The following is a 21,686-nucleotide window of genomic DNA, read 5'->3' as shown; positions in this document are numbered from 1 at the left end:
TGCATATCTCCTCGAACTCTTCTGCTGATGTAGTTTTTGCGTGTTACATTCGCTTCACTTGTATTTTCCTCTGCCCCGAGCAGGGTTTTGTTGTGGTTAGTGGGTGCCTTGTTTATCGCGACCAAAGATCCCCAGTGTTGTGCGCTGTTGTTTTCTTTACAAGTATACAAAATTCCAGTCTGCTTTGGTTCTGCCTTGCGACTTGTTTTTGATATTTTCTGCTTTACCGTGTTATTATGTTCATTCAAATGTATGCAAATGTACGGTGAGTTTGAATACTAATGTTTCCTCTCCTTCTCTGCCTGTGTTTGCTCTCCCAGGTGTTAGTCTTTGATCCTGTCGGAGTGGGACGCATCGAGCAAGGGACTGAGGAGGGAGCGGTGCCAACTTGGAACATGGTGCCTAATATTCACCTGGCAGTGCCCCTCCTGCCCAGAGGGGCGTTGCTGTTCCTGCTACTCTTCAGCTGCATGGTGTTCTCCTCTGTGGCAGAGAGTAAGTAAATTCATTCACACAGGAAATCCTTATAAGCTTAATAGGCTTAATAAATTGCACTTTGCACTAGTTCCTTTTGACAGGGACCAACATTATCAAAGCTAAACTTAACCCACTACATCATATTAATAAGTTGCCTATGACAATCAGGTTTGTTCATCTATTTGTTTGTTTATAAATTAGCAGGATTATGCAAAAATAACGACTGGAGGGATTTCTATAAAAAGGTAAAACCCACTAACGTTTGGTGCAAATAAGGAGGAAGGATCCTTTATTTTCCTTCACTTTCTTTAACATTACGAGATATGAGACATAACATTGTTCTCAGAGAATAATTCTAGGATCTTAATGCAAATAAATCAGGCACGTTTAGGGGACAGATATTTACTAGTGTGGGCAATTTGGTGCAGATACAAATAAGATAAGCCCTTTAATGTGCACCATCCTTGGGTTTTCATTGTTTGTTAGTTAGCAGGATTACTAAAAAACTACCTAATCCATGATATTTTGTGAAGGGGTACAACCCAAGGAAGAAACTGTGTAATTTTTGAGTGGATCTGAATAAACAGGCAGATCCAGGATTTATTTTTACTTTCTTTAATATTGAGAGATATGTATGCACTCCCTGATTGCCATTCTAGTTGTGGATTCATGCAAATTCAAAATAAAATATAGATTCTATTTAAATTAGGTGTCTTTGGTGGATTCCAGGCGAACAGAAATATCTCCCCCTCCAATGCATGCCCCAGAGTATAGAGAGCCTTAGCATGTGCACTAAAAATAAGTGTACAGTGCATGCAGTGAAGCTCCATCGGCCTCTGTGCTCGCCTGTCAATCTGAACGAAGCTTTTGGCTGGAAGGAGTACTCTCAGAAAGATGTCTCGCCATTCCCGTGCCTTTGGGTCTCGGGGGTAGACAAGAGCCACGGCCCTGCCAAAGACGGGGTCAGGGACAGAATTAATTCAACACATGACCTCACCTATAGTGCTGTCACTGGGTCACTGTAATTCAATTATACCCCAACCCCTCCCATTCCTCCACCCGGCCACGCCAACTGCCCTGTCCTCTCGTACATGGGCCCAATAGGATTTGTTTTTCCGTACCCTTTGCCTCCTCTCACTCAGCCCCTTGTCTCTCGCAGTGTGTCTGGAGTTTTGCACAGTTTAGAGTCGTGAACCTGACCTTGTAGAAATGTTTTGCTCTCCTGTCTTTGTTCTGGTGGTTCAGCGAGACTGTCTTTGTTCTGCTCCAAATGGGATTAGACCAAATCCGACCTTGACTGGAGTAGTAGTGGTCAAGTAAGACGAGGAGATTTGCCCTGAGATTACTTCATACCTAGAGTTGAAAGTGCCATGTATCTGACTCATGTACATTGGCAGTGCCTTTTCCTGTCCACTCAAAACCAGAGTAGTGTGTTGCTAAACCTCTGATTCTTCCCTGATTCAAAATAATACTCTGAATCGCTTAAAAATTCACATTAAGTATGAATTGCTGATGATTAATAATCTTTAACAAAGTAAAGGAATAACTGCAAGATATTCTTTGGGCTATGAATAAGTGGCATCCTGCTTCTCGTGACAAAACAAATAATCTGCAAAAAGATCTGCGTAGTCAGTAATTCATTTATTTATTCACTCACCATATTTATTGTCATGTTATGATGTGTACCTGTGCTCCTCTTTACCTTCATTTTAATTGCCACCAAGGGAGGAAACAAAATTGATTCAGCTGCATTTGCTGTTTAGAGATTATGGAGGAAAAGGTACTGTCAGGGGCATGGAAGGTTCCAATACATTATTTAAAAGTGCTGAGTCTGTCAGATGCACAGTGCACAGTTTGGATGCGACCTTGATTATTTAGCTGTAATGCTATTGGGCTGTTTTTAATCTATATTGTGCGGATATGTCCGAAGTCAATTATTTTTGCAAAATTGCAGGACTGCTGAAGTTATTTAAATTATGAGAAATACATGTTTTGTGACAGTATTTTGTGCCTTCAGGACATTTTGAATATATACACTTCATTGGCCAGAGTTAAATATGCACATACACCTGAGCGTGCAGTAGTTTGCTGGACTAATAGTTTGACTGTGTTCAGCTTTTGAACAATGGCTTCATGTGGACAATGTTTTACTTAATCCTTTGCTCTCTGTCTATGTGAGAGCAAAGTCTCCCCCCGGTCTCTAATTTCAGTAATCGTATCATTTACCCATAAAAACACAGAAACAAGCCTCTTCATTAACAGATAGAGATACTCTGCTGTGTCGTGCTGTGACAAGCTGGAACGAGCCTTTTTACCGAGGAACCACCCGGACACTGATACTTGGATACGGGGCAGAAGAAAAGGAATTGGAATTTCATCTTAAAAGGAAGATAAAAGAAATAATAAGTTGATAGAAAAGCCTGGCTCTGGTCTGAGGTGAACCTATGGTTGTAGCTTAATGAAAGCACACTTTGGAAAAGATGTAGCCCTGCCATTATGAAAAAGGAGTCTGTCTCTAAAGCCAACAGACATAGAATTAAAATAAGACAGTTGGGGGGCAAAAATAACACCTACCACTAATGGCAGGGTTGTGTGCGTTTGGTGTCTGTAATTTGTACGCAACTTAGTTATGTGAACTTGATAGTTCTGGTTTGGATTTCCTGTATTACAGGGCAGACACCAGACAGATATTATGGGCGGATTGTGCCTGGCAAGGCTCTGATTACATGGGTTCAGTCTGGTGTCCTTGTCTCCCCGTAGCAAAAGCTGTCACAGATGGCAAATGTGCGAGCAGAGTTGAGCCATCTCCTCTCATAAAAACTAAAGGTTATTCCATTTACAGTGCAATGTTTGCTGATTTAGGATGGCTACATTTCAGAGGTTGTTGTCTTACTGTTTGTTAGGCCCGATTCCCAAGCTGCGACAATTCATAATGATTAAACACCACAAATACGGAAAGTCCCCCGACCAGCAGCACCAGTGACGCTCTGTGACATCATTGATCCTATATCGCCATTAAGTCAGCACAGAATACAGTGTGATTACTGCGAGTGCTGATCGCAGACGTCTCATCGATCCCGGGGGAGCTCAGCCTAATCAACCAGCTCTCTATACAGCCCCCTGGTACACAATAGGCCACTGGCCCCCAAGGTCAGTCTCAAAGTCGCACATAGCCAGCACTTAAATGAAATGGTTATCTTTTTGTAGTGCTGTCATTGTGAGTTATTCCATTGGCTTTAATACGCTTTTGATGTATGTGGCGCCTTCCCGTGCCTCACATGTTGTGATCTCGGGCGGCTTTTCGTGTGCGGTGCAGCAAGGCCGTCTTAAGTTTAAAGTGACTTTTTGTATCAAACCACACTAAGACTATCTTTTAGCATATTATTTGTGTTCCCCTATGTACCACAAATAGACTACTGGCAGTTTTTTTTAATTTTTATTACTTCTATAGACAATATCTTAGCCTTAGCCCACAAAGAGGTGTCCCATGGGGATGCTACGCTAAATATAAATGGCTGTAAACGGAAATATCCCCAAATAACTAATAAAGTTTCCATTACTAGAATTCTAACAAGAAAAAAGGGCTTTTAACACCTCTTGAATCCTAAAAACTGCCATGTACTACACAAACCCATAAAACAAGGTTCATGGATTGATCTGGCAATTTCTAAAGCGACTACACCGGACTGACGTGATGGAAGTGCCAAAGCGGTTTGGAAAGCAGCGGACAGACGGGGGGGACTGGGTGGCTGCAAATTGGATTGTATTTTTAAGGGTCCATATGGTCACCCAGTTCAAAAAACTGAAAGGAAAGGAATTGATTCTTTTTTAATTAAAAGTAACCATATCCACCTTGGAGAGCCACTCGGAGACTAATACAGTTAACACACAGCTGTGGTCCACACACATCATACAGACAGTTGCGCAGAGGGAGGCTGAGGAGGAGATAAAGCTAAACAAAGGAAGATGTTCTGCGTGGAGGCAGCGGGAGAAAGCACTATATATGTGAGGGAAACATCTGCAAGATAATGTTTTGGAGGAAGGCAATTTAGAGGCTGGAGAGATTTGATGGGAAGTTGTTTTCATAAGCCAGTGCAGCAGTGTCAGAATAGAGGGAGGGAGGGGGTCATAGGAGGTTAATGATGTGAGATTAATAGTTTAATTAGGGAGCTCAGTGGCACGGCCAGAGGCAGTCACCCAAACCCTCGGCTGTGTCCCGTTTTCGGCGATGCCACAGGACAACAAGAAGCGCCGGTGTCCTTCCAGAAAAGGGCAGATGGGGAGAGACATTTTAATTTTCTGCTCATACTGACGGCGTTATTGACAAAACACGACTAAATACATCACTGCCAATTATAACTTATTGTTTATTACGTGCTCACTTAATCTTGGTGTATATGTATTGGTATAATCCAGTATTAGCAGAGATTTGGAAGAACTGATTTGGATTTAATTTGGGTTGAGAGATATTATGTGGGAAATGTTAGAAGCTTTAAAGGATGCCCATGCGCATACCGATCTGTGATCAGACTCTGCACGGAGAAATTCAAGATAGCTGCCGTTAAATAGGGCATAATTGAGTATCCTTTTGGAACAAAGCACCCATGTATTGTTTACTTTTGCAGTTTCCTCTAAGGTACTTTTAAGGCAGTTAACTCAACCCAAACAGCCTGAGGACATGGTGCAGTATAAAACGTAGCCTGGTCTCTAGTGGGATCTCCTGTATTTCATGGATAAATGGTCACCGTAACTTTTTTTTAAGCTCTAAATCGTAAGGGAAGCTACAAAGAGCCTATTGGCGCCTGTAAAGATAGAATTCCATTGTTGTTTTATGTCCCTACAGTAGCATAATTTAATTTCCTCCTCAATTTTAGCTTGCGGAGAGTTGAATTACTTAAGGCCTCTGCGCTGTGTGGGTGAGAAGATGAGAACAATGGTAGGGCTTCTTTGTGGTCTCGGAGGGAGGGGTAATCAAGGGGAGGTAAATTAATGAGGTTAGTGGGGTCACAGGGGGGTGCGTGGTGATGGATGATGAACCCCAAAATGGAAGCTCAGAAGAAGGGAGGCATCTCCGCAGCTTAGCCCCTAACCCGCCCCCTCCCGGGATCGCTTAGCACACTTAACATTTTCCCTACACTGGTTTATTAATGTCAGAGTCCAAGCCGGGGTGACCATTGGTCTTGGCGCTGCACCATTAACAAAACCCCCCACCAGTTGCCCAATTCGTCCTTCGAACTCCCACAGCAGCTTTACAGAGTGGTTTGGATTTCCATTATAAAGGTGTCACACTATATGCTTTATTCCATATTCAAGCCGCATTGAAAATGCACTTTTTCCCCTCTTCGTATTTTGTTTTGCATGCAAGTGTCCCCAGATTGACACTCAGTTAGCCGCCCACACATGCCTTCAAATGCAGCAGTCAGTCGTCCTTCAGTTTCTAGATGGAAAAAACACTTAGTATCACGACAGCGCAAATGAGAACATTTCATCAAGCGAGCTAAATGAACATCGGAGGTGACGTAGCCCCAGGGTTATGCAGATGAGCGCCGCAGTTCTGGCGACACATTAGCAGGCTTTTCTTGGAGGTTCAGGCCACATACAGTACGGGTTTGGTTTTGCATTTTTACATTTACATTCTCCACATTGTGTTTCAGACTTTACAGCGGTTGTTTTCAGTTAATTATATGGTGGGTCTCCAACCAGCAGGCAATTATGGTGGTTGCATCGAGAAAAGGAAACCCGTAAAATATAAAGTATAGTTTGCCCTCATTTTATTACCATAATTTCAAAACAGCATGAAGTTGTATATTTTTCAATATGTAATACAACAACACAAGTAGTGGTTTTCTCTTAAGAGCGGACAACAAAGAAAACCCAGAGCCGTGTCTGCCTTTATCTAATGGCTGTTGAGACTTTCCCTTAAGGAATGAGGTGGGTTGAAAGCAGCCACAGGTAGTGAGTCATCTTTGAATAGATCTAGGTAGGGCGCCAGTTTAAATACCACAGGTAATATAAAACCTCCGACTCCCAATCGTGTGATACCAGGAACACCCACAATCCGCGCCATCAAAAAAAAGTACACAATGAAGCGTTTGTTCTTCGCGTGTTTTTTAAACAGTCGTTTTTAAATGCCCACTCCAGGCTCAGGTCACCGAAAGAACATTGTGGTAAAAAAAAAAAAAAGAGTCATACATTGACTGACAGACGAGAGGAGAGAGAGAGTGCAGAGTTGAGAGATGCCTCCCTCTTTCATAATCGGCTTGAGAAGATGAAAGCCATTACATTAATGTTGCTCACACTGGGAAGAGAGGAGTGAAGGGTAATTGCACTTAGAGTTCCTGTTCTTCTCCACTGTCTTGAATAATTCACACAAGGCTTGAAGGCCTGATAGAAAGCTCGTCTTCGTGGTCTACGGGGTATTGGAAGTTTCATGTTTTTCCTTTTTTTATATTCTCCTCTTCAGGTTTAGACATTTTGTCTTAAGTACAGTATCCCAGTGATGATTAATCACATTGCTCTTGCGATTTCACCGAAGTTCCGATCAAACTTCAAATATTTAGACTGAAGTTATTTTCTCACTCACCTTTCATCGTGTGCGCTCAGCTAGTTCACAGCGAGGCTGACTCAGCGAGAACAAGCGGAGGAGTTGATGGACTACGGTGAACGGGCCGCTCATTGCAATTGCATCGCGCTTTATGACTCTTTATAAGGTGATATCAATTTAACAGATTTAAGAGATTAAAATTTAAAAACTGGATAATAAAAATAAATCATCTTGACCTGAAATCCCTCAACTAAAGTGAGATGATTATGTGAAACCCTCCCTCACATCATTCAGTCCTTTGGTCGCTCGACAAAAGTTCTAACACGTGCACATATACACGTGTCTTTTGGAAAACGAATAATAATAACAATGCTCCATGGTGTAAAACAGAAGTTCAGATAGCAAACATGATGTTTATTGGTTTAAACAAACAGCCTGAAGTGCAGTTGACTTTACCGGGGTAAATAACTCGCAGTGGAGGCAGCGTTATATGGAATTAATTGCAAACAAGTTGCATGCTAATGGCCTGAAAAGGCGTTAATGGAAGAGTTCCATTAAAACAACCAGTGCTGATGCCATCAGACAAATTCACACTAAGTGTTGCCTCGTGAAAATGATAACTTGCTGATCCATTATTAATAAGAATTAATGGTTTTCTCTCTGCCCCGTGTGTATCGATCCCTGATACTCTACACTCACACAGTAGCTCTCACCGGGCACTGTGGCGGGCTTGGGAATACACTAATTGTAAGCCACACAAGAGCTATTTGTTTGGCTCTCCCTGCTGTCTCTGCATTTATTACGAGCCTTGCTCTGAGGCCCAAACACACACACACACACACACACACACACACACACACACACACACACACACACACACACACATACACACAGAGACGTGAGGTACTCATCGCAGAATGAAAACCAAATACAGAAGAAGAATAGAAGTAGAAAAGAATAGAAGAAACAGGAAACCACCCTCAAAGCTGTGTGACTGTGTTTGCTTGCTTTTCGTTTGGTCTCATCTTCACTCCGTTCTCGAGTGAATGACGTCCACAGTAGAGGAGCAAGGAGAGAGGCCTGATTCCTGTGTTTACTGGCTAACGGCTGCTAGCTCCTTTAGCTGGAACGGTCTCATGTTGTCGTGTGTGGACTGAAAACAAAACCACGTTTACAACATCATACACAAGGCCAGTTTATTTGCCCTTGACAAAGTCATCTGCTGTTGACTGTACAGGGACAGTTGGTCCTGACCATCTGTCCTGCCTGTCTAGTGCAGTGTCTGTCTGTCTATTGAAGTAAAGCACACCTGTATCAACGCTGGAGTTTGGGAATCCCCCACATCTTTTCATCGCTCTAATGATCTGAAACCCCACAGATAGAACTGAAGGCATTAGGTTAACTGAGAGAAGCTGTTTAATCCCACACATGGAGCAGTCAGCCGCTCTGTAGTCTCCTTCAGTGCCGTCTAAACCAGAATCTATACACACTTGTCAATACCATGCCCTCTAGGTCAAATTTGAATTCCATGTCAATAGGGCACACACGTATGCATATTTGTGATGTGGGATATTACTCCTGCCTGCATGAACGCTAAACCGTCTCATTTTGTACTACGCTTTTAAACATTAAGCATCTACATGGGTTAGAATTAATTTCCCTAATAACTCTATAATTAGTTTGAGAATCAGGATCTGTAGCATACAAGAAACACCTTATTAGTCCCCCCCAAAAATTGGGTTTTCACTCTGTATTGTTTTTGCTTAGATTAAAACATTCATTACATTCATTAGTTTTAACATGAAAGCCTTTTTGCTCTTGTTAAAAATGTGTGTTTGGTTTTTTTCTACTCCAGCAGCCATGCTGCAGTTCGTGTACTGTTTTGCATGTGGATCACTTTTTGATCTTTCTGCTGCATTCATTTGTTAATTAAAACCAGTAGTTTCAATGATTGAGTTGTAATTCAGACATGTTTATCTGCTTTGATAGTGATGAAGATAACCCAGTTTAGGTGTTTACGTGCTAGTTGCTGTAATTAGAGTGATCCCTTGATCTGGTTGGTGTGAATAAATTACTCTGGTAAGCATGAGGCACTCACGTGTCGATAACCTCAGCCCTGAAATCCATAGCACCTTGCAACCAACCAGCCTGACAGATGTGGCAGCACTTTCTACACTCCAGTGAGAGGAGAGCGTGCGTTCAAGCTTTGTGTGTCAAGACAGGAGTTTTCAATGTGACGTATCAAAGCTTAGGAGTGTGGCTCAAAGCTTGCAGTCAGTGGTAGGGAGAGGGATTTGCATAGGTAGGCTTATGTGTTTTCCACCTCGTCCCTGCCATTGTTTTCATGTGACAACTGCCTGACAGCCAGGAAAATGGGACACAGGCAGAGAAAAAAAAACCAAGAGTCTGGATTTTGTCTCTCTAAGAAAAGAACTGACAAACCCAACAGTTCAATATCCTCACCCACCAGTGGTGGCACAGTGATGGAGGAACTCAGCCGAGCCTCTGTCGAAAAAAATAAATACCTCTGCCCTTCCATTCAAGTGTGTTAGGACATTATTAACCCTGTCCACAAGTCTGGGGTTTGGGGTCAGCGCAGACCTTTCTTGAGATCTTGTGATTTGATGCTTGGCAGTTCCTGTATTAACAATGGACAGCTCAGAATGTGCCACAGTTTCGCCTCAGAGTCACAGGTCAACTATCAAAATTCAGGGGGAAGCTTGTTTAAGAGGATTAATACAGGAAAGGCTCAGCAAGGGCCAGTTTGCCCCTTTTCCTCCACTTATCCCTAAAATCCTTACAATTCCTAACATCCACTGGTTCCTCAGTTAAATGTTTGTGGCAGTACATGAGTTTGCATCCTTTAATTTATTAATGTGCCAAGAACTGTTTAATGCTGCTTGATCCCCCCGCTTAGGGGCAGATGTTAGCAGGAACTACTGCTGATAATCAGGTCTCGGGGATTCCAACTCACCATCCATGCATGCACTGATGCATGCTCAGGCACACACTCTTAAAAGCTTATCAGGCCTGAATCATTAGCAATGCTGCTGGCTGTGTGTGCGCGCCTCAGTCACACTTTGACGTCGTAGAAAAGGATTTACTACTGTGCTTTTGCCGTCTAAATCTGGTCCCTGGGAGAAGCAGGGGTAAAATATCATTCAAATGTCAGGTGGGATTAGGTACTATGAGGGGGTCACAGGTCACAGATGGGTGGATGGACGTGTTGGATTACTGTGCATCGCCAGGCTCGTGTAACTGCCTACTCTCACTCTGCACTGCAATACACTGCAACTTATCACTGTTGTGTACCATGCCGTGGATTTGATAGTGTTTTTGTTTGTCATGGTTAGCTTATCGTGATTGGTTTTAAAAGACCACATTAGCTTTAATCTGTTTTTCAAATGTGACACTTATTTGACAGTGGTTTAAACACATAAAACAGATTATAAACAGAATGAATAATGCCAGATAGATGCTCTCATTTTACTTTTTAAAGCTGGGAAGAGGTGGTGTTTCTCAGTGCATCCCTGCTGCTACGTGTATTATCTTTAATCACATGTGACAACAGACCTGTCCAGATACTTGTGTCTGCAATTAATGTCTCTTAAGAAGCAAGACAACTGCCAAAAATGTAATGCTTTGCAAGACTGTGTATGTTTGTATGCACGATAGAATTTTAGGAGCCTTTAAAGGGAAAATAATCTCATATTTTGACAATAAGGCTGTAATATTATGAAAATAAAACAAATTTTGGGCAAGCTGTTTTTCTAGAGAGGGAAAATGAGAAGATCAGGCTGTCACATACTTTGAAATGAGAAATATGGAGCTTCTCTTTAGTATACGTTTTAAAAATAACAGAATAAGGAACTTGCCTCTTTTGTGGAGGACAAAATGTTTGGTAGTGATTAACTGTGAGGTTATCGTTGGTTACATCTGCGTGCTAATCAAAGGGGTTTTCGTAGATTCTCAAGAAACAACGATATTAGCAATAAGTACGATTTTGGATATTGATTGAAAATCTGAAGAGCACGTGTTCTCCTGGCTGCTTATTTCATTTTTTTACCTCATAATATTGGTATTTTTCTCATTAAATCACTATGTTATTCTTGTATTCTAAGTATATAGCTATATTAATAGTTGTACATCACACATATTTGTAAATTTAAAAAAACATTATTTTAAGGATTGCTCTGCTTGTACGGTGACCTTTTTTTCTGGAGCCAGTTAGTACATCTGTCCGTCCATCCAGTTGCATTCATATGTGTATAAGCATTTCAAATGAAACGGTTATGTATGTGCACACTCCTCACTAGCTGCATCCCCCCTTTTGTTGTACACTGAAAGCTCCTCTTCAGAGATGTCCTTAAGCAAAGACAGCAAGCACCACCACTCTCTCTACAGCCAACCAAGGGCAGAGGGTGATAATATAAGACCTGGAGAATGTTCTCACTAACAGTCCCATCTACACCACAACCTGGTACCGTGTTATCACAACTAGATATTGACCCGACACCCCACCTCTACCCGATGTTATAGTAGAAGACATAAAAAAGGAAAAGAATGGTGGCAGCCATTGCTGGTTTCTCCCCAGCGTGTGCTCAGCGAGGGAAGGCTGGCGTCTCCTCTGTGTACACAGCATAATGATTCACCCGTTTGTGCGTGTCTCTACGGGGCGGTCTGTTCGTCATAACTGCGGGTTAGGTGTTCCCCACCTCCCTCTTTAATGACTCTGGAGATGAAACACAAGCTGACAGAGCTGGTAATAAGGACACCGAGTTATGTTTTTGAAGCCTGGCTTGTATAATGCACATCTGAGGGTGTAAATACAGCATAAAGCATTGAAGCCATAGCTTGGCGCATAGGTGTGCTTATTGTAGCCTCATGTCAACTAAGACGGGGGCTGTCACTGAAACACGCACGCCATTGTCCCGTGAACAATGGTGTTGGGGTGTGGTGCTGGGTAGAAACACCCTAAAGGCAAACACAGGAACCACGGTTAGAGGTTCACCAAGGTAATCTATAGTGTTTTATAAACAAACATTATCGAGAGTGAACTAATAGACATTTCAGAATCAAAACACAATAGAAGCCTTAATTGGATCCTAGGACACCCTGTTAAATAACCTGGTTAACTCCGAACATGTTGAATTCACAAGCAGTTTTTATATTTTGAGGAAGAGTATTGTCTGATTATTTGCCCTGTTTTAAATGGTGCTGAAGCAAGAGTAAGAAATTCATCGTGATACAGTAACAGGCAGGAACACAAAGAGACTGAAGGTGTGTGAAACAACAAAACCTGCGTGGGTTGCCTCATTTGTGAGGAGAAAGTGTTTCCCACGGATAACCAAGTTTTACATAATGACGTGACTAACATCACCTTCACCTCTCCCCCTCCCTTCTGCTCTCCTTTGTCCTTCCCTCTTTCCCTGTCATTGACTTCTTTCCCTCCCTTTATCATTCTCCAATTCCCTCTGCCCCCGTTTCTCCATCCTCCTCAGGCATGCCAAGTTTCGTGAAATCCCCAGAGGACCAGACGGGTATCTCGGGCGGAGTTGCATCGTTTGTGTGCCAGGCCACTGGGGACCCTAAACCCAGAATCACCTGGATGAAGAAAGGCAAGAAAGTCAGCTCCCAGCGCTTTGAGGTGAGCACTCATGCGTGATTCTCAGATCTCTGAACAGTCCCGGTGCACACCCGCATGTGCTCAAGTAAACACGGGCAGGCACAAACACAACTCACGTGACAAAACATTGTACGGACGTGGGCGTCAGACAGCCTCGGTAACCCTCTCTCATTAATGACTCGTCCACACGTTCATCTACACATGCACATGCGCTCGCAGCGTGCACACAAAGTCTCCTCTCCCTCAGCACACACACTCAATTGCCCTGTTATTGAGCATCACGCCGTCTCTTCTCTAAGCAAGAATAGACAGGCTTCCCTTCTCCACCATCTCCTCCCATCTTGATTTATAAAGTCCGCTTCATCTCTTTCAATCTTTCCACACCCTCACCCTTCCCCTTCTGTTCCTCAGCTCCACCATCTCTGGCCTCGCACCTCCTTGATGTATTACCTGATGTATTTTCCCTCCCCCTTTTGAACCCATAGGAAGAGAAGGAAGAGCCTTAGGTGGGATCTCACACTGTTTCTGACCAGTGTTTCCTCTGTAATGTAATGTAGCCATGGCAGCTGGGAGGACTATTGGTTTAAGCTCCTGGTTGGTTTTCCTGGATATGATCTAACTTGTGGTTCTGCTGTGCATCGATATTTTTGGATTAGATTTCATATTATCGTTCACTCTACATATCACGATTGATTCCCACTTGTATTCAAGATGAATGTTTTTGGGAAAGAAATAATTTCATTTGCCATTTTTTTGTGGGGAAAGACAGACTCGACTCTCTGCCTGAAAAATCTAATTCTGCAGCAGGAAATGAAAACAGGCCTTAAAGAAACTGGTCAAGCTGAAACATATGCAAACGTTAAACAAATTCTCTCATATTAGAAACAAAAATATCAGTGAAACGGTCACACGAGGGTAGAAATGAATGTTATCTACATTTTGCAATGAAGCGATATACTTGGAAAATAAATAACATTCCTGCCCTTTTGCTTTCCCCTGGTTCTCCTAGGTGATTGAGTTTGATGACGGTTCGGGCTCCGTACTGCGGATCCAGCCACTGCGCACACACCGAGATGAAGCCATTTACGAGTGCACAGCCACCAACAGCGCTGGCGAGATCAACACCAGTGCTAAGCTTACAGTGCTTGAAGGTAAGATACGCCTTTTTTTTTTTTCTTTCTCCATCTTGCTTTCAGTCTCACTTTTTTCTTTAACTCCTTCTTCTCTCTCTCGCTGCTGCTGCAAAAGTTCTCATTCCAATATATTCAAAAGCTGATATTGGGGTTTGCCTTAATGATACACACATAAACATTTGCTAATTCTGAGGATTCCTGGTATTGGCTCAGAGGAGCAGATATATCTTAATGTTAACTCTACAAGGTGAGAAAAATGTATGGAATGTGTTTTTAAACTCTATTTTGTACATTTCAGTACTTCAATTCAGCACATGTATGACACTGAATCTACATTTACTATATGAAGCATTTTTGGCGAATCACTTGTCTCATCTAAATCCTTATAGTAACATATGAGAGTCGGTGTCACTGAGAACTCAGAAACTCAGAAGAAAAATGCTCTTCTTGGCCATATAAACAATTCTTATAGTGTTTTCCACATATAGGACTCCCCCCATGCCTGCAGGCTGCTTTGACATCTGTAGACCTTCATCCTCATCCCACCCATAATAAGTTAATGTATGTGATTCATGTGGACAGGGGTTCTGCACCTCTCCCTGCTCAGCCTTCCATAGCACTGAGCCGTGGACAGGAATTTCCCCTTTAATTGATTGTAATTTTGTCATGTGGGCGCCAGTCACCACAGGAGTTGATTCCATTAGAAACTTTCAGGAAAAGAATCTCCAGAGCTAGCCAGGGGGAGGATTACAGCTGTCCATAGCCATTACACTGGTATTAAAGCAGATCCCCCCTCATTTAGAAACAGCCGTTCCGGCCCCAGTTTGAATTCTGTCTTTACAACACCCACCCTTCCCTTTTTCTCTCCGTCCACGCTGATTTGATGATATCACTGGCCGGGCTTGCGTAATCTTCCCGAAGGGACTTTTCTCTTGCACAGAGAAAAGTTATTTTTTTTCTATCTCTACCCTTCCTTTGCACTGTATCATGAGGAAAGCTGTCTGCATAAACAAACAGCACTAACATGACATGTCGTGCACATGAATGAGATGAGATTAATCACAGTGTTAGTGTTGGGGGGCAAAGTAGGAGAAAAGTACACATTCCCTCTGTAAGTGCACGAGAAAGACAGAAAAGCGTCTTACTCAACAGTGAGAAACTGTTGGAGCTGCTAATCTCAGAGTCAAGTAACATACTGACACATGCCATATGATGGAGTTTTCTATTTGTAGGGCTTTGCTTCTATGCTACACGTTCACTGTGTATTTATACTTTTTAACCATGGCTACACCCTAAACCTCTCTGTTTTTTGGCCTGAGCCTCATGTTCAAGTACAAGTTTTATCCATCCATCTATTATCTATACCGCTTATTCTTTTGAGGGTTGCAGGGGAGTGACGGAGCCAACCCAGCTGACATTGGTGTGAGGCAGGGTACAACACACAGACACATAGATACTCAGATTCACACTTATGGTTAATTTAGAATCCAGCCCCAGTTGAACCGGGATTCAAACCAAGACCCTTCTTGCTGTGCTAACCACCATGTGCCACCCTCCAGTTATTATACAGTCTTTAATCTCTCAACAAAAAGAAAACATTCCCCATTAGTTTTTCATGTCATACACATATTTAAAGCTGCTTTAATAAGTACCGTCTGTGATAATCATCACCTGAGTCTGCTCCTCTACACAGAGCTGAGCCACCTTTTAGTCTCGTTGTTTTCGTCTCTCAAAACCAAAATAATGTAGGTTCATGAAAAAAAAAAAAAAAAGAGCTGTGGACAGCTGCGCTCAGCCTACGAGCTCAGGCAAGTCCCTTCCACGCTACCTGCACAGGGTGACATGGCAGACAGCCAAAGCAAACGAGTGGCTGGTGGAGTTGTCGTCTGTGTTGAAGCTTTGTCAAGGCAAAGTTAGATCCACACCAGGAGGCTAAGAGGACGATGTCAACTTGTTATGTGCATCGCAAGTAAACAACCTGTCAAAACTGATAATAATCTTAAAGGTCTGTTGCTGTGATTCTATTTTTGAATATTTTCTGCAGTAATATCCTCACACAGATTTTAACTGTAAATGTAAGTATATGTAATTGTTGTAATTGTATTCATCAGTTAGCAACAGATACAGACTATTTGACAGTCATGCTGTCAGTGTTCATTAGCATAGCCTACTTTAAATTACAAATGTTAAGGAATATGTAAAAATGTGTCATTACTTTTCAGTTGGAGGAAGACTTGTGTATTTAATGCAGCTACAGAGGCTGGAAAAGAACCTCACATCGTATTTAATCAAAACAACTCCTTGAATCGGCTCACCCACAACCCTGAGGATGTGCTGGACAACTTGGAGTGTGTTCACACGTGCACACGCGCACACACACTCACATCCACGCATGTTATATATTCACGCAGACACGCACTCCCTCACTGAGCATTGGCGTCATTTGGGCTCTATTTTTAGACTATTGTTTGTAACGCAGCGATACATCAAGTTCATATCAGCAGAGCTACACAAGAAAACGGTGGGGCAGCAGCAAACCGCCTGAGACTAATGATCCCCCTCCTTAATGGGCTCGTGATAGCCTGGAGGTTTGAAAAGTCACGTCAGAATGTGTCTGCCTCCGATCTTGGACAGAGTGATAGACTCTGGGGAAAGGGAGGAAGAAACCGCAGGGAGCTCTCCAGGTGTGCTCGTGTTAAGGAAAGAAGAAAAAAAATAAAGAGCTGAGGATTGCTGAAAAATATGCAACTTCTCTGTCAACCTTCTCTGAATAAATAAAGGGTGAAAAACATCCCTTTTCATTAAAAAAAGAAAAGCCCCCCCCCACGTGGTTTTTCTGCATCTGCATGAATTTGTCATTGAGCCCCCATCAAGAGAGGCAATAAGAATGGCAAAGTCATTATACCACTAAGTCGATCTGGATTATAGGTTTTAGCCGAGCAAAGGCAGATTGCACATTAATTATGATTATTTCATATAGTGGCTCTTTATTTTGTAATGCCAATCATGCAAAATATGGATTATAACAGTCACACTGGTGCAGCGTTACACTTGGTTTCACTGCCGTCTCAGAGGAAGGCTAATTTCAGAAACACATTCGAGTGTTTTGATCATGTGCTTGTAATTTGTAGTGTAATTCAATGCATCTATGTTCATTTTGTGTTTGCTGCTTATGTAACACTTGCCAGGAAGTCCCCTTATAGAATTTATTTCCACATAAAATAATGAATCATGTCAAAATAACGATTAATTGGTTATGATTTATAATTTTTTTCACACTATCTATTTCACTTTATTTCACTTGCTGTATAAGTGGATGGATATAAGTGGAAATGCTTGTTATACTGAACCTGTTCTTGACTGTAGGCCCACACAAGATGTCTCCTGGATGATGAATGGTCCCTCTCTTGTTTACCTAACCTGAGCAGATGATTGGAGGCTGGGCGCTGTGTAGTCTGGCGAGTCGCTCACCTGTGTGAAGCTGCTCAGGCATATTTTCATACCAGCTGAGTCGGAGCTTTAGCACCTTTTCAGTCATGAGTCTCGAGTCACTCTGTAATTCTGTCACGCCGTAACAGCCCCGCTCTTTGTTAGTCGTGGTTCTCACGCCCCCCCCTGCCCGAGAGGTCACTCCGCTGAGACTTACATACAGGCCCAAAGTCAGCTCAGCAATTCCTCATTATTGAGTGTGTGGTTCAACTGAAAGCAGAGTTGTGACTTGTGTTCTTTTCAAGTTGTCACACGTTCCCAAGTCAACATCTTAGGATTCTTGTCTATAATCATCGTTTTGTTTTGAATAATGTTGTTGTACAAACCCACTCATCAAACCATCAAAGTGTGTGTGTGTGTTTGTGTGTCTGAGAGAGAGAGAGTCAGTCAGCTGTGTGCAGGTCTGACCTGTATGGTTAAATAATGATGCAGACGCTTCTGAGACCAGAGGGGAGGTGTGATGGAGAAATATTGTTCCCATCAGTCTTTCATGTCTGTTTCTCTTCCCCTCTCTTTTACTTCTATTTCTGCCTCCTCTGTTCTATAACTTTTTTATTTATAATTTTTTCTCAGTGTGTATCTACCCCTGTATCTATTCTCTGTGTCTCCTATCTTTGGTAAACACAGAGGACAGTGTGGTGGCGGTGGTGCTATGACGTCGTAGAGTATTATAGAGAGATGACCAGAGGGAACAATGACTCATTACTCGGGTAACGATGCTGATGTTCTGACCTTGAGCGCCCCTCTTGAATTGAACTGCCTCAGTAAATGTCCAGGTAAATGGTGCTTGTCTCTGTGATGTATGAAATAAGCTACTGCTGGCCAGAAAAGACATCTCCGCTCACAACATCAGTCTTAAAAAGCAGTGCGCTGCCGCCTCTCCATGTCGAGGCAATGGTTCATATTTTCACCGCGGTTAAAATTTGAGGAGCATGTAAAATGTGAAATGCAATGACTCAGATCCAGAAATGACTGAGGTGGTGTCAGAACCATCACACAGCACTAATGGTGATGATCAAACTGATGAGGGCTCTGTGGTGCAATGAATTGAGGGATTGTTGCACATATGGACGCCGACACTTTTCTTTTTCGCAAAACCACAGTCAAATTCTAGTGAAACCGCTTAAAGCGAAATCCTTAAAAGAACATGGTTTTAATTGGCCTCTATCAGCAACCAGGGAATTACAGCATTGACAAGTCCTGGGAAACGTCTCCGCAGAATGTTACTTGTATCTTAAAAATAATAAGTCACATTTTCCAAGTAAAACAAAACAATCCTTCTGAGTGAGGGGATTCGACACAAATGTTTAATTGGAGGTCGCATATCACTGAGAAATCAACGCTGCTCGATTTTTTATTTCCCTTTTATGGCATGAGAACGAAATGGCTCACATTACTGTTTGGTCTGCATTACTTCTGTATTTTCACAGCAATAATGCAAGTGTTTGAAAGCCATAAATCTTTACTCCAGCCAAAGCGATTGGAGTCATTTCAATAATCCAATATCCCATCAAACCGTGAACGTCCTAACCCTCACCTGCTGACCCGCTCTCTTGGGAAGCTTCTCTGGCAAAACTCCCCCCAAAATAACATAAAAAACCTCAAACAAGAATAAAATTGTCAAACTGATTGCTGCGAAACTCACTGTGACTCGAGGAAATTCCTCAAATATGAGCAGAAACTAGGTATATACTCCGTGACTTCTGTGCTGCGCTGGAGAACATGGGCTTGTCCTCTGGGAGACAGCGGACCTGTCTCCGGAAAGGAGGAATGTTATCTAATGGTACCAGATCAAAAGCCCCCCTCATTACTGGAATCCTCCGCTGTCTGAATGTGAATTAGAAAGCTTCTCCTTCAGACCAGCTGCACACCTTTTGCTGAATTTCCCTGGCAACTCCTTCCTGAACTTGTAATGTCGAGGGGAACAGGGTTTTTTTTATGCTTTTAAAGGTCAAACAAGAAATATGCAAGAACTCAAAGATCCTCCTTTTGAAAAAATAGCCCTTTGCTCGTTGAAAATATGTAAACCATCAAATAATTGCTCCTTGTTAATAGAGAGCGGTCATATGAGTCCATTATATACCTCTTTAATTTTAAGATGGGAAGGAACACCATAACTAAACAACTGTGTTGAAAACTTGTTTATTTAAAAAAAGAAATCTTAATTGAATTTAGTTTAGCTTTAATGTCTTGCCTGTATTTGCTGTAGTGGACCTGTGTTTGGAGGCAGTAAACAAATTACAGCCTCACCGGTTAGAAAAGGCCTTCATTTGCCTGGCATGCATTATAGTCCCTGGTGCACAGGCAGAAAATGACTGCGACACAATGCCAGTAATAAATATCTCAGGAGCCAGGCAAGTGCGGACAACAAACCCGACTGGATAAACAGCATAGAAATCTCATTGCTCCTCTTCCCAGGCAAGATAAATACACACACACGCCACTGTATATCGGAATGATTTAATACTACGCCATGCTCCTCCGACAACTTAATCCTCTCCTTTCCTTTGCGCTATTCAAATCATCCACAATGACCAAAATATAGTCTGTTGTGTAACGGCTATTCCCCCACATTACTTTTTTTCCGCTCTCTGAGTCTCTCTCTGAATGCTCGTGGGTTTCAGTAATGTGTGTGCTGCCGTTTTAATAGCAGTTCCCTCACGCTGTTAAAAAAAGGTGAGTGTTCGGTTCATGTTTAACATTAAATACCGTGGGTTGTTGATGACAGTGGTGCAGGGCGTGAAGGTTTGTTGGAACAGGTTTGGCTTCCATTTTAGGCAGGGCTGTTATTTCTCCAAACAGGCAGGGAAGGGAAACAGAGGAACAAAGTTGCACGCACACAGAAGCACTCAGGGACATGTTTCTCTATACACACACTCCCACACCAATCTGCAGGTGGACTGCCGCTACCTCCCAAACACTGTATTTCCAAGCTCCATTGTGACGGTCGGTGTCACAGATTTAATTTCTCCCACCATCTGCTGGCTGGAGGCCCAGCGTCGTAGATCATATCCAGGCTGACAGATACAAACTGCATCTGTCTTTGCGTGCTTCTCTCAAGGACTCACACAATATGGCGAGGTGAAATCACTGTGCTGGCCACCCAATCTGCATCCTTACATCACTGCTTCCAAGGACAGGCTTTATATGGAGGACAAATAGTGTTTTAGGTTGGTTCAGGGCTGGTTGTCTTTGAAATATTAACCCTAATCACTTAATATAATGAACCCGAAAATACAGTAGGATATAGAAAAACAACAACATTGTCCCGGGCCAGCCAATTGTGTCTTTCAGTTCGGTTTATCGTCATATCGATAACCGGTTTGTCAAGATATTAAGGGTTTGCCAGGAACCAATTATACTAGTTTCTGGTAAAACTCCAGTCTCTGCTTCCTTGCACGAACATTTTCACAATTGTCGTTGCTGTTACATGTTTTTTGTGGCTTTAATCAGCAACAGCCGCCCTGACAAAGTGTCCTTGAGCAAGACATTGAAGCTCTAAGAAACTCTGGCGATCTGACCTTTAGCTGTACTCCTTCTCTGTGTGATCGATAAATTATCATGAAAAAAATCAAAACTCAATTGTTTAATAGACCCTTCAAGGTTATTATCTTCAGTTGTAAGGTATGATAGATGTGCTATGATTGATAAAAAATAAACTTTCAAATGATCAATCGCCGGCCACACTGATCCTGGATGCTCGATCTATCCTGCACAACTTGACACCGGGCTTTATTTTTTGCGAGTTATATGTAAGACATCTGGATGGAGTCATTCTTCCTTTGAGGCAGCATTTTATCATCTGTACTTGTCCATCAATTGCTCCGTGCTTTTGGCAAGGTGTATCTGTAAAGACTGCGATGTCTGGTATGTCTGCGTTGTCAGTGCTGATCATGTCTGTAGCCTCAGGGGAGAGAGGGAGAGGGAGAGAGAGGTCAATGAATAAAAAAACAGCAAAAGAAAAGCAGTTCCTAGAATAGGAGAACCAAGACAAATAGTGTGGAAATTAGTGCAAAGTGCGCGCAGTCTTTGTTTGTCTTAGCACAACCAATGAATTAGAGCCGTTCTTTAAAAGTCATGTGATCAGTGCAGCTTGTTGTGGTTTCCCAGCATTTTCTAAATCGTCGGAAATTTTTGATTGCATGTAATTTGTTTCAAAACCTCAAAACACATCTGCAGACTGTCGAAATAACCAAACTGTGATTTTACATTTCTCTAATTTATCCCATAACTTCTGCGACTCTCTGAACTTCCTGATATGTCAAGGTAAACCTCACGCTGGGACATATTAATCCCAATTTAAGTGAGCCACTGATTTTCAAGGAGTGCCGTAACACTTGTCTCTCAAGAACACATTTGCTACAGAAAGCTGGAGCGAGAAAAATGCAAAATGAGCACAGATGAAATCCTCCACCTT

The 21,686-nt window shown here is 42.4% G+C and overlaps 1 protein-coding gene across 1 annotated transcript in view; it reads left to right on the top strand.

Annotated features, from left to right (window-relative positions):
* The window catches only part of LOC118117990 (receptor-type tyrosine-protein phosphatase F), a 157,829-nt gene that overhangs the window by 54,152 nt on the left and 81,991 nt on the right, over positions 1–21,686 (top strand). The window contains exons 2-4 of the mRNA XM_047341988.1: positions 321–495; positions 12,523–12,668; positions 13,657–13,798. Of these exons, the coding sequence (XP_047197944.1) occupies positions 396–495; positions 12,523–12,668; positions 13,657–13,798 (388 nt within the window). The 5' untranslated portion in view covers positions 321–395. The remainder of the gene's footprint in view (positions 1–320; positions 496–12,522; positions 12,669–13,656; positions 13,799–21,686) is intronic.

Source organism: Hippoglossus stenolepis, chromosome 11, assembly GCF_022539355.2.
Source record: "Hippoglossus stenolepis isolate QCI-W04-F060 chromosome 11, HSTE1.2, whole genome shotgun sequence".
Lineage (NCBI taxonomy): Eukaryota > Metazoa > Chordata > Actinopteri > Pleuronectiformes > Pleuronectidae > Hippoglossus > Hippoglossus stenolepis.
The sequence above is the reverse complement of the archived record's forward strand: the minus strand, read 5'-3'. Positions and strand labels throughout refer to the sequence as shown.